The 13447-nt window shown below is 41.5% G+C and overlaps 1 protein-coding gene across 1 annotated transcript in view; it reads right to left on the bottom strand.

Moving 5' to 3' along the window:
* LOC125523917 (BEACH domain-containing protein B-like) overlaps positions 1-13235 on the bottom strand; it is a 29306-nt gene extending 16071 nt beyond the window's left edge. Inside the window, exons 1-15 of the mRNA XM_048688982.1 lie at positions 12809-13235; positions 11849-11912; positions 10574-10778; positions 6287-6460; positions 5749-6069; positions 4339-4558; positions 3484-3537; positions 2720-3124; positions 1945-2263; positions 1371-1832; positions 1124-1282; positions 863-1012; positions 628-783; positions 475-516; positions 32-376 (exon numbers count right to left, since the gene is read on the bottom strand). Of these exons, the coding sequence (XP_048544939.1) occupies positions 32-376; positions 475-516; positions 628-783; positions 863-1012; positions 1124-1282; positions 1371-1832; positions 1945-2263; positions 2720-3124; positions 3484-3537; positions 4339-4558; positions 5749-6069; positions 6287-6460; positions 10574-10778; positions 11849-11912; positions 12809-12954 (3222 nt within the window). The 5' untranslated portion in view covers positions 12955-13235. The remainder of the gene's footprint in view (positions 1-31; positions 377-474; positions 517-627; positions 784-862; positions 1013-1123; positions 1283-1370; positions 1833-1944; positions 2264-2719; positions 3125-3483; positions 3538-4338; positions 4559-5748; positions 6070-6286; positions 6461-10573; positions 10779-11848; positions 11913-12808) is intronic.
* Positions 13236-13447: the final 212 nt, after the last annotated feature.

Genomic DNA, 13447 nt, shown 5'->3' with positions numbered 1-13447 from the left:
ATAAGTGACAAATAAATATGACAGAACGCACAGAATCATGGCCACTGAACTCAAAAAAAGCTTCTGGGCCCTTTTCTTTGAGCATGTGGCTGAGACTTCTCAAAAGCAAAGAAGTGTGCTTCTGCTTGGCACTAATCTTCTCGCTGCGTAAGAGGGCAAAAATTTTCCGAATATCTTTCCCACATATGCTGTGTGCGCCAATAATCTGAATCAACTCTGCAATTACGCTAACTGTATCATCCTTCTCTTCTATTGAAAACCAATCAAGAAGAACACTAAGCAACCCTGCTCTGAAACTAGAAGTTCTATTTGTAATGGATTGCTTCAGCAACTGCTGCAATACAACAAGCCCATAATGCTGAAGTGATGTGCTGCTCTGCCAATCAGAAATTGCTGATGTTACAAAAAATGTAAACCATAAATTAAATTTTATCAAAGGATGGTAATCACATCTCTGTGTGCGAGAGAACAGACCTTCTGTAAAATGTTCAAAAGTAATACAACAACGTCTTCGTTCTGAGAAATAAGTTAAGAAAACATTTATGAGAATGATACAAGAATGAAGCACAATAATTAACTGGGCCCAGCAATGATAACATCATGTTAAATTGGTTCAAAGATACTAGCCTTTATTGTTGTTTTCTCATTTATCTCAAATTTCCCATCAACTAGCATATTAAGCAATGCATCCAAGAGCCTCTCACTTGGCAACCATTTGTAATAATCCAATAGCAAGCTCTGTAATGTTTGATAACCCACACCAACTAGCACTCTGAAAGCGGCCTGAAAAAAGACAAACCAAGACTAATTAGCACAGCAGACAATAAAAAAAGCTTTAAACAACATACAACCATATGATTACCTTTGAAGCATTATTTTCTTCAAGCAGTAATGTTAACGTCTCAAGGACATTAAGCACCAAGCGCTCACCGGTTGCCTCATTGAAAGTTCCGTTTAACAAAGAGATAATATGCAGAAAGCACCCTTCGTTGCGAAATAGATTTTGATAGTACTAGGCAAAAATGGAGTATAAAAGTTGTCAACATATTATGTCACTTATAGTAGAAAACAAACACTACTGCTATTTCAACTGCTATATTCCAAGAAATATACGAGAACCTACCACGCGGTCCATCATAATGATCTCTCTCATGCTGACCAGTAGATCAATTAACAATTCCGAATTGACCTTTTCATTTTTATTTGCTTGTGTGAAGTTCTCTAAATATTTGGAGCATAGATGCAACTTTGCAGCATGATCTTGTGCTGAGGATGGAGGCAACTGGTTACAATAAATTATAAGAATAATTTAGCTCCAAAAGTTATAACAATATTAACAGAGGGAAATTTGAGATAAAACACAGTTTTACCCTAAATAAGGCAAGAACTTGCTCCAGTACTTGTTTTCGTAGGCTCTCTTCTTCAAATAAGTTGAATAAACACTCAATACATTCAGCATTGTGCAAAACTAGAATTCTTCCATCGCTAGATATAGTTACATAATCCTTAAGGAGGTTTACACCTAATTTTAGGCATGTAAGAGTGTGATCAGTTCTGTCCTCAGGTGAAGTCATCTCAATATTTTTTGTCTGAGAATCATCTCTATCGATGGTAATTTCAGGACGAGGCAAATTCCTGGAGTTTCGTAGTCCCTGTGCTTGAAGGCATGTGACCTTAAGGACTCTAGTGATTGCATCCAAGGATTTGAATGAAGCTAAAGTTTGTTCTGTGGCGAGTTGTAGAATAACACGAAAGCATTTAAGAAGAATGCTAGCCACCACCGCATCTGAAACGCAATGCTCAAGTGCATCCACTAGTGCTGAGCATTCTGGCTACAAAGAACGAAAAGAATATAATAAGAAAAGAACTCAAAATAATAAAAATATCATTATTACAGATAAGAATAATATAAAATATAAGGTAACAGAAGTGAAAAAACTGTACCAGATTATATGTGTTTTCATTAAGTGTTGCAGCAAATTCCAGAAAGGAAATAGCTTCCACTTGAAGAATGTTAACATCAATCCAATATGAGCTTTGAGAATCAGTTGCTGTCCTATTATTTCTGACATTGTCATTTTGGTTCTCTGTACCAATATGAAATTGGATGTCTTCCACAGATGACCCAACATAGAAACAGTCTTCGGAGAATATCAAGTCCCATACACCTTCCTCTCGAAAAGCTGCGAGTAGAGCTGGCGCTGAAACAAGAACCCTTCTGAATGTACGGATCGTGTAAATTTGAATGGTTTTGGCTAATATCCTGTAGTGTGAGTCACATCATACAGGGAGCATTTTGTCATTAAATGAGTTGGGAAAAGGTAATCTTCAAAGCTTCAAACATGATCTTCAATGACTCGACTTAAAAAAAAAGCAATCTTGCAGTTTCTGTTGCGTCAAACTAATCCACTGCATACGTAACAGTTGCAGTGTACACTAGAACAGTTTTCTATGGGGTGTACTACAGAATATTGTTAGTCACTTGCCCAATAACTAATAGATTGAAGTCGGGTTTGACTGACATATTGATCATTGCATGTAAGAATTTAACTTCAGAAAATATCAGCTAAACTCCATATGGTTGCTAAAATAAATTAGCTTCAGATATCTTCCATGTAGCAAATGAAGCAGCTAGGTAGCATTGAACAAAGTAACAGAACACTGTAGTTAACTATTGTAGCTGAAGAGAATATTCATGCCAGTACATTTTAAAACTTACTTTATATGGCTTGGTAATTCCGATTCACAAGCACAAGCTTTGATGCAAAGAAAGACTGTTAGGAGAACCCTTATCATCCATCTCACGGATTGCTCCTGATAAGCTGATGGGATGGATGCCGAAATTTGGTTGATAGCAGTTTCATCAGAACAGCATTTTACGACATTTGAGGGGAGAATAAAAGAGCAAAGGGCAATGCTCAACTTTAGGGAATAGTCATTCCATTCTGTTATCTTAAGAAAATGAACTGGACCAGAGATAGAATTTAATGCAAGAAGAGTTTTTGTAGTATCCTTTTGCCGGTGAGACTCCTGAATCATAAATGCAGGCCAACTGATGCTATTTGCAAATTTATGCACCAAGCCATTTTCGCATAAAAATTCCAAGTTGTTGATATTGCCAAATCTGAACAGCAGTCAAGGACCAAATATGGGGAAAATACTAAAACAGTATAATATCGAAGTTCAAATGCACTATTAAATTATTCAATATTATTGTAAGTCTTTTCTTTCAAAGAAAACACAAAAGGCCTTGCGTCTCGATGCATTGATAGAAGGAATAGAATGTGATCACCAATTTGTCAAGAAAATGCATAAACAACACTCTTTTTTTTTCTTGGTAGAGCATAGCCAAAACGTACATTAATCTGTTCCAATGATAAAGATTAGCACAGCATATTGATGCTCTTTATGTTTAGAGAAGCGTATTAATATTCTGAAACATATTGTGATCACCAATTAAAAGTAGTTTAGAGCACAGGATACACTGCCTCACTCAGAATTTCCAGATATAGTAGCTGCAGAAGAAGAATCTCACCCCTATAAAAGCATGGTAATGTCAGAACATAAAAGTGGGGATAAAATATATAAGGTGAGCTAGCACAGTAGAGCTGAACTCTTAACCTAGCAGGTTCTCATCCTAATATTTCACAGCAGTTTTTTCAGAAACAAATTGTTCGTTGCAGAACTTCCCTATTATCACCCGTAATAGAGCTTGCAAATTTCCCAAAAAGTTGTACAAGCAATTGGCAGAAAAAATAATGAAAAAGTTATAAACAAATATAAGATGTTTTAGGTCACTAAAATAGTGACCCAAAATGTCTTACATTTGTTCACAGAGGGAGTAAATAACAGTAAACACTAAGTCTGATATATGAGTGTGTATGATTTAAAGAACTGCAACTGTATGTTCCACATTGTCAACCACTCTGCCCCATAAATTTGTCGGAAAAAAATAGATATCAAATTAGAAAAGTAATATTGTAGATAACATTAATATTTTGAAACTGACACTCAAAAACGAAAATGCCAAACTTAACGATTTCAAGTAAATTTTAGTTTGCAATTTGAATATGGAATGGATATAGAAATTCCACATTCACATTATAGATGTGCTAAAATTAAATAAAATGGCATCTTTAACTTAATAGTGAATTTTGATACGATTTTTTGCAAAGCAATGTTGCATTTCGACTTTTACGATATAATTTAACTTGGAACTAGAAAACTCTTAGGTATATATAGTTTGCATCTTAACCAGAATGTTTGCCATTATGGGTATAATACGAGAGCATAAGGTAAGGAAATATGAAATGAAAAACAGAAGTATTGTAGGTGCACCTTTCATCTCTTGATATAGATGAATGCTTTGAAACTGAAAATTTATTTGAAGGAAGTCCTAGTCCATCCAGTAGAATTTCCAGCCCACCAATGCTTCTGAAATGATTCTGTGCATGGGTACCAGATATAGTTGATCGAAGGGTGGACAAAGTGGTAAAATGAAGTGAGAGATCAGTCCACTGCTCTTTCAAATTCAGCCTCTGAATGACCCGTAACAGTTCTGCAGTAACATTTCTATGTTTTATCAAATAATAAAAATGATAGAAATTCAATAAGAGACATATGATGACATTGTAAATTACAGATGGATCCACCGGCAAACATCTATAGGCATGCACTGCGTGTGGTCCATGGTGCTTATGACGATGAGGTTAGGGAGGACTGGATTTTCTACTCTCGGGTGTACTACACCCGAGTTAGCAAAAAAGTTGAAAAAAGTTCATCAAACGAAATCCAAAAAATCTGAAATTTTGCTACATCAAACTTTATCATATGTTTGAGGTTCTTGCCAAGTTTCATCGAAAAATAACATCCGAGGAGCTCTCACCGAAAAAAACAAAATCGCTGCTGAAAGTTTTGTGCACTGTTTGAGCAGTGATTTTGTTATTTTTGGTGAGGGCTCCTCAGATGTTATTTTTAGGTGAAATTTTGTAAGAACATCACACATCTGATAATGTTTCATGTCCCAAAATTTCAGATTTTTTGGACAATGTTTGACCACATTTTTTCAATATTTTGCTAACTCAGGTGTAGTACACCCGAGAGTAGCCACTACTTTCCGGTTAGGGAGACAAGGAGTTGCAGCAGAGTTCTGATTTGTTCTTAGCACCTCACTCTCATTCATTGATATAAATTTGTGTTTGTTAATAATTTGCAGCTTAATAGTTTATTGACTATCTTTAGTACTCCCTCCGATCCATATTAATTGACGCTGCTCTAGTACAACTTTGTACTAAAGTTATACTAGAGTAGAGTCAATTAATTTGGATTGGAGGGAGTAGTGTTATTTTGTTCTTCACTACTTTTGTTCTTAAACACAAAAGACTGAAGTAGAAGTATGATTTTCCATCTAGCAATAAAAGGCTAACTTTAATCAGTGAACTGTGCAGACCACATATTACTTTTCTGTAATTGGTATCCCTTTACACATCAGGATTCTCCCTAAGTCCTTTCTTTAGTTTAAAAAATACCAAGTATAAATCATCAATGAGGAGTAATTAACACAAGGCTCCTAACAGAAAACCTTCAATCATCGACATTTGAAACTTCTAGAATCTATTGTCAAGGAAGAACGAAGGCTTTATATGACAATCCAGTAACGTAGACAACAGATACTACTGCACTAATGTATGTTTGAGAAAAAAAATTGCAGAACTTCAATTTTGGTAAACAGCTAAAGGGCAACTTTACCTACTAACCGATTGACACAACCAGCTTCCAGCACAAGAATAATAGCCTTTTGCTGCCAATGTTGAAGTGCATCAGAAATGGTGTTTTCTGGAATACTTGGAGAAACCGTAGCCAAATAACTGCTCGATCGGACATATTTAGTGGTATCGACAAAATGGGGGTCCCTTGTAGCAGTTGGTTCCAACTTCATGAAATTTGAAATTATTGTGATTATGCATATGAGTATCTTTAGCATCATCCTTGTATTTTCTACTGCTTGATCTGAAGATTGGTCATCTACAGCATGCAAACTGTTCAAGGCTTTCAGCTGATCAACAGCGGCTGAATATAACAAAGACGAAAGAGTTATTTAAAATTTTGGATAGTGATCCATCAGAATCAGATGCAGGAAAGTATAGGTAAGCTAGCAAGAAATAATGGTAAAACTGGAACATTTAGTAACGAAAATAAGAAATTATAGTGAACAAGTAATCAGAACAAATATCCAGCACCCAGAGATAATTCTCGGAATGTACCAACATCTGAAGAGAAATGCTACCTTTTAGTAGAGAAGTAACCTTCTGCACGCCACCATAATAGCTAAATACTCTACAATTATGCACGGAGCGAGTCAGAATAGTCAGGCACTCCAGGACATGCAATCTTTCAGCGCTTAATTCCAGGGGTTCTAGTTGGTCCGAATGCTTTGGAGAAGATTCTGGACTGGTGCCACCTAATAATGCAATACAGGAGCAGATGTGATTCCATTTATCACAGTAAGAGCCAAAATCACAAACAGTTCCATAAAAAATCAGCAACACATTCCCATGTAATAGTACATGCTCCCATAGCATTGATGTATTTTGGTTAAGGCATTTGCTCGTATAACCTCACTAGAACTCGAATTTATCATGTACAGCACTGCCTGCGGACAAATGCCTGAATACTGCAGCGATAATATAGTATGGGTGGTGGTCTGGTATGACATGGATGTTGGGGTAACATTGATTAATGCCAAACTTGGTATGTTAGCGGCATTTAGAAATAGAATTTTTCTCTTTTCGATATATTAGCTACTTAAGACCATCTTGCACACAAACATAACAATGAAATCCTATAAAAATTGGTCAGGATTTCCGCAACGAAATAGATTCCACAACGGAGGACAACACACCCCAGCCCAACTGCACAACAATAGAAAAGTAGTCCTTAAGCACACTGACTCAACAAAAGAAGCAAAAGGTGTTGGACTGACGGAAGCACTAGTTACTAGCTGACACCTAACTTAAGTAGGTTACTTAAAGCCATAGGATTAAAACTAGGGAACTTTTGTTATTGTCTCTAAGTGAAGCTCTATGATTACTTTTTGTTGTCGGACAATGCACACTCTCTTCTCTTTGGTCACTATATTATGTCCGCTAACAGCATCAAAGGACCATGCTACCTCTCTTACATTTGCTCTGAAAGTATAAAGATCAAAAAAGGAGAAGTTAGCCCTGCCTACTAGCACTACTGCTGGCAAGACCATTCTACTGCTTTGCGTTTACTTAAATGAGTCAAACTACATGTGACCTAAGGGCATCTCCAAAGCCGATCCACAAACCGCCCGCATACGTCCGGACTGCGCGGTCCGAGCGTGTTTTACAATGTCCTGTATCCATCCGCCGACTGGTCCGAACGCACTTTTTCCCGCAAACCCGAGACAAAACGGGGGGGGGGGGGGGGGGGGGGGGGGAGGGGGGGGGGGGGCCTTTGCGGGATTTGGACAGCAGCCACGTAGGTCTCCGAGTCTCCGACACCCCCGCCCACCCCAAACCCCACCAAAACCCCTCTCGGAGCCCACGCCTCCATCCTCCCTTCTTTGTCTGCATCCGTTTTCTCCCTTGCCATCGCCACCGCTCCACCACCCCAGCCACCCCGCCACACCCCTACTGGAAGTCGACAGGTCCATCACCTTCGACGGTACACCCCGGGCTCAACGCCGCTGCTCCTCTACCGGGTTCCACACTTCTCCTCTGTCCGCCGCACGGGTACCATCCGCTTGTACAATACTCACCATGCCCGGCATCTGTACAGTGAAATGCGCGTGCTAAAAAATGTGTCCCTTCTTCTTTGAAGCAATGGATTTGGATATGGAGTACATATACGAGCACTATGTTGAGTCATCTGACGGCTTGTCCGACGAGGACTACATGGATGAAACAACGATGATGCAGGCGGTCCTTGCAGACGTGGAGAAGAGCATGTTCTCAATTTCAAGGGATCGATCAAGGGTCATCGAGTGCTCAAGCGCAAAAGGGCGCGCGGCCATTTGACGCTGATGGACGACTACTTTGCCTCCAATGCCCTCTTCGCTGACAATTTTCACAGGCGCTTCCAGATGCGCAAAAATGTCTTCGGTCGTCTCTACCATGGCGTCCGGTCCTTTGATGACTACACCATCTTGAAGGGCGACGTGGTAAGGATTGGGTTCTCTGGTTACCAAAAGTGCACGGCATGCGGATGCTTGCATATGGCATGACTGGTGATTCGCAAGACGAGTACCTACGGACATTTGAGAGCACATGCAGAGATGTCATGGTCAAGTTTGCAACTGCCCTGGTCGAGGTGTTTGGACCTCAATACATTAGAGAACCAACTGTGGCAGACACCGAGAGGCTCTTGGCAATCTCAGAAGTAGGAGGGTGGCCAGGTTTGCTCAGATCTCTTGACTGCATGCATTGGAAATGGAAAAACTTCCCAAAAGCTTTACAAGGGCAATATCATGGTCATGTTAACAAGCCCACCATCATTCTTGAAGCAGTTGCATTAAATGATTTTTTGGATTTGGCACGCTTTCTTTGGCATGCCCGGGTCTCACAATGGCATCAATGTGTTGTAGCGATCGCCACTGTTTGCTAGGCTGACTGAAGGAAAAGCTCCTCCTTGCCACTATAATGTCAGTGGGCATGAGTACAACATGGGCTACTATCTGGTTACGACATCTATCCTCCGTGGGCTACCTTTTGAACACCATCTCTAACCTAGTTTGTCAGAAAAAGTCTCACTTTGCTCAAAGACAAGAAGCAGCTAGAAAGGATGTTGAGAGGGCAAAGGATGTTGAGAGGGCATTTGGAGTTCTGCAGGCACGTTTTGTAGTTGTTCGCGGGCCTGTTAAACAATGGGATCCAGAGACCTTGTGGGAGGTGATGACCTGTTGTGTGATCATGCATAAACATGATCATGGAGGATGAGGGTGACCATGCTACTTGTGATAGCCTGCCTTATTAGGGATGATAGACTACTCATATCAATAAGGAATTTCTTCTTTTCCGGGAGCCCATTCGGACAGAACTCCAAAGTTAAGCGTGCTCAGCTTGGAATAGTGTCAGGATGGGTGACCGACCGGGAAGTTGCTCCCGGGTGCGCACGAGTGAGGACAAAGTGCGCAGAAAAGACTAGTATTGATCTGTGGGGCCAGTCTAGATCCCGCCAGGAGTGACGACCACCGGCGGGTATGTCCGGGGCGTTACAAGTTGGTATCAGAGCCGACCCTCGCGGTTACACGGATGGTTGCGGATAGGTGCGTGGTCATGTTGTTCATGACGTTTGTGACCAGTCGTGGCACCCGGCATGTCACATGTACCGGACTGGAAGCACAGACGTTTGTGCCAAGAGGGAACGTTCCTGTGGCCCGACGAGGACGTCGGTTCCTCTGAGTGGGGGTGTATGTGATAGCCTGGCTTATTAGGGATGATAGACTACTCATATCAATAAGGAATTTCTTCTTTTCCGGGAGCCCATTCGGACAGAACTCCAAAGTTAAGCGTGCTCAGCTTGGAGTAGTGTCAAGATGGGTGACCGACCGGGAAGTTGCTCCCGAGTGCGCACGAGTGAGGACAAAGTGCGCAGAAAAGACTAGTATTGATCTGTGGGGCCAGTCTAGATCCCGCCAGGAGTGACGACCACCGGCGGGTATGTCCGGGGCGTTACACTACTGCAGGGCTTGAACTTGAAAACATGGGTGATCCTATGGAACTTCCAGACAAGAATCCGGTCACATTTTAAGAGTTTGTTCAAATGCATCAACAAATTCGGCATCGAGCAACTCACAATCTAATTGAGCATCTATGGGTGGTCAAAGGGGAGAACGATGTTGGAGTGTAATATTTGAAGTTTTTAAAATTTGAACAACTGATGCATTTGAAGCTAAACTGAAACTATATATGCGGCTATTTGAGTGTGCGGACTTTAAAAAAATGGGGCCGGATGTATGCGGATAGCATTGGATGGCCTGCTCCCGCATGTGTGTCCGCGGACGGATGTCGGAGGAAATTTGTTGGTCAGTGTTGGAGATGCCCTAGCGCTAATAATGAAAAAAAAACCCCACAAGAGTGCATCTTTTAGTGGCTAGAAAAATAGCAAAGCTGCGCTGTGGCAAAAGCGTCAAAGAAGTTACTGCAATACCCCAGCCCATTAGTGGAGGCCCATGTGGCCCAAGTATAGTTGTATGGTGGAATTAGTCTCACATGGAGAGTTTAGATACGGTTGGACCAACATATATGTCATTGTGTTCCAAACGTACGACCTCTGGGTTAACCCTTTTCCATTAAGACGGGATGAAAGTGTAAGAGGGGTGCTGCGCATACATGGTCCAGCCCTACAGGTGGAGTAAGCATTAAGAAATTTGGGCCAGCATGTTACAGTTACGATCTTTTCTCAACACCTAATTCCAAACTTCTCAAGTCCCATGTTGAATAGAATCAATATACTATGAACATAAATAGTAGGTGGGCTCTTGTATAGCGTGACTTGAGAAGTGGAGCGGTATCCCACTATAGACTCATCATATAGTAGAGGCACTTACTTTCAGTGATAGTTGAAGTTATTAGAGAAATTTCCTGGATCAGAATAAGAATGACCTCAGAAGGATGCCCATAAGAGCATCCAACGACTGTTTCATCAGATCCCAATTCTTGATCAACAAATTCTTCAATATGGTATGGACCCCAGTCTCTGAATGTTTGTACGAATTGTAAGACAAAAATTTGCAGTGATTTCTCCTTTTCCTCCTGTAAAAATTATTGCAAAGAGATACAAGATATAGTACTGACTGAATTGCTAATAAATACACTAATTAGTTTATCATAAAGCACAAGTACATACAGCTATGTATAATACTTAACAGAAATCTAATCATATTTATCAATCATTCTTGTTACTGTTAAGCTTCATGCACTAGCCAACGCTGGTTGAAGAGGGGAACGACAATTTTTGGATAAATTGTGAAGCCAGGACTTGAACTCAAGACCTTGGACCCTGCTACCATGTTAAGCTTCATGCACTAGCCAATGCAACCAAAAGTCGTAACCGATGGAAAGAGCTAGGCAATCCACATATACACTTCAACACCCCTCTCACGTGTGACGTGGAAGTCAACACATGAATAGACTCAGAGGTATGGCTCAAGAGGCTTATATACAAACACAGATGGGGGGCAGCAGCAATTTTTGAATAAATTGCGAAAGCCAGGACTTGAACTCAAAACCATGTTAAGCTTCATGCACTAGCCAATGCAACCAGAAGTCCAAACTGATGGAAAGGGCTAGGCAATCCACATATACACTTCAACAGTTACAACACTTAAGGCTTTGAATGTTATATTTCTTGAAAAACAAAGTTGTACATTGTAGCTTGAAACAACATGTGTGAATACAATTATCATCATACTGGGAGTAGCTCTAGTTCAAAGTGCAACTCAGCTTGAAAGTTAAGCATTCAACCTTGTTAATTACAACACAAACCAACTCTAAGCCCAGTGGACAAACAAGTAGACACAGCCAAATGGAAGTATTAAACTTCACGTTTGGCTTTGATATATAAGTTTATCTGTAGATATTCTGTGTATTTGATACTTCTCACGTGTTGCACTAAGACAGAAAATTACTCAGTAATGAAATGGATAAGAACCGAAACACAAACATTAAGTAAACATGACTAGTCCTTTATCCTCTTATGTTACATCTAAGTATAGAGACAATACATCTAACAAAGGTATGAGACTGGACATCTTTGTCGGGTGTACGTTCCAAATTATGAAAAGGGTTGTTCAAGAGAGAACTAGCAAGCTTCAGGGGAATACCTTATCATGGGCATTCTCATACTTCTGCCAAAGTGTACTTAAGACTCCCTCCTCAGTGCTATCACTAGAACGAAATGAAAAATAATGAGAAACAATCATGCTGATGTGCACATAACAATCAAGTCATTTGATGATATATTTTCTGTATGAACCCTTAGACTATATGATACAATGTCAAATGTACCAGAATATTAAACAATTTCCTAACTGGCAAGCATATCTTGTGCTGTTCCACATAATGTCATTGAAGGCATGTATTATGTTGCAGCAACATATCCTAATTTAAATAAGAAAGGAATTCATGGAGTTAAAATCAATCAATGCATTACTGTCTTTAATGCTTTTGTAACATGAACACCTGCTCCACGGTCCATGGTAGCCATGGTTGCACACTCAATGTAAACCATATGTATAACCATTTTATTTTAAAACAACTCGGAAGCGGCCGATGTATTATACAGGGAATGCAGGCAAGTTAAAAAGGCCCTAATGCTAGTAACCAGACAGCAGCAAGTGAATAAATGTGGTTTTCCTTAGGTGGAATGGAATGCTTTCGCCTGGCTTATAAAGCCCAAAACTGGAACAGCAAATGCAAGTAGTGCAGCTCAGGATATGAGCTTACAGTACAAGTTCAGGCTCAACTCAGTGAATAAATTTCATAGCTCTTCTCTAGAAACAATTCATAGCTGGACACTAAAACAAAAGCCCCAGCACTACTCAGAATCCACACTGAGTTACCCCGGTCGTGTCGGCATCGTTCTCATGTAACATGCATTTCCCACAGTTCATGAACCCGTGGACATTACTGTGACAACAGAGACAGACGAAAATCGCACCCAGATTTCTGCGACCGAACACGCGCCGGCTCCCATCACTAGAGGCTAGGTCACGTACGGGCAAGTGGGGATACGCGCGCGAATCGACACAAGCCGCATGTCCCAATGCGGGACGATGTGATACCTGAAGACGACGCGGGGCGCGGGGGCGTCGTCGAGGTCGGCGCCGCGGAAGGAGCCGCCGCGGACGGAGGGGGAGGGGGGCGCGGGCGGCCCCGGGGGCTGCGGCGACTTGCGGAGCAGATCGGCGACGCCACGCACGAGGTTCATCGTTCGCGTCCGGCCGACCGACCCGAGCCTGCGGCTACCAGCACCGGCGCATCACCACCACCGCCACCACCGGCCGGCGAACTCGATTCGAATCCGGGCGAGACGCGATCTCGATGCGGGGGGCGGGGAGATCGCGAGCGAGGGGCGGAAATTTTCTCCGACGGGAGTGTGCGTGCGGGCGTGCGACGCGTGCGCCGAGCTCGCGCCTATGTTTAGACCCCGCGAAATGGAGGGAGAGTGGAGAAGGGGACTGGGATTTGGGAAGGGGGAGGGGGAGGAGGGGCTGGGGCTTAGGGGCCGTTTTGGAAAAGTGTGCTCTAATCCGTTGGCTATTTCAAGCTGATCGCTCCACCCTCGTGCTCGCGCCTTCCGCTGTTTACGCGGAACGGAGATGAAGGCGTATTTTATATGGTACGTTTTGTGTTTTTTCAGTGCATCCTTTTCCTTTCCTTCTTGGACGGTAATAATTGACGAATGATCCATGAAAGACAAA

Source organism: Triticum urartu, chromosome 7 (genome assembly GCF_003073215.2).
Source record: "Triticum urartu cultivar G1812 chromosome 7, Tu2.1, whole genome shotgun sequence".
In the NCBI taxonomy this organism is placed as follows: domain Eukaryota; kingdom Viridiplantae; phylum Streptophyta; class Magnoliopsida; order Poales; family Poaceae; genus Triticum; species Triticum urartu.
The sequence above is the reverse complement of the archived record's forward strand: the minus strand, read 5'-3'. Positions and strand labels throughout refer to the sequence as shown.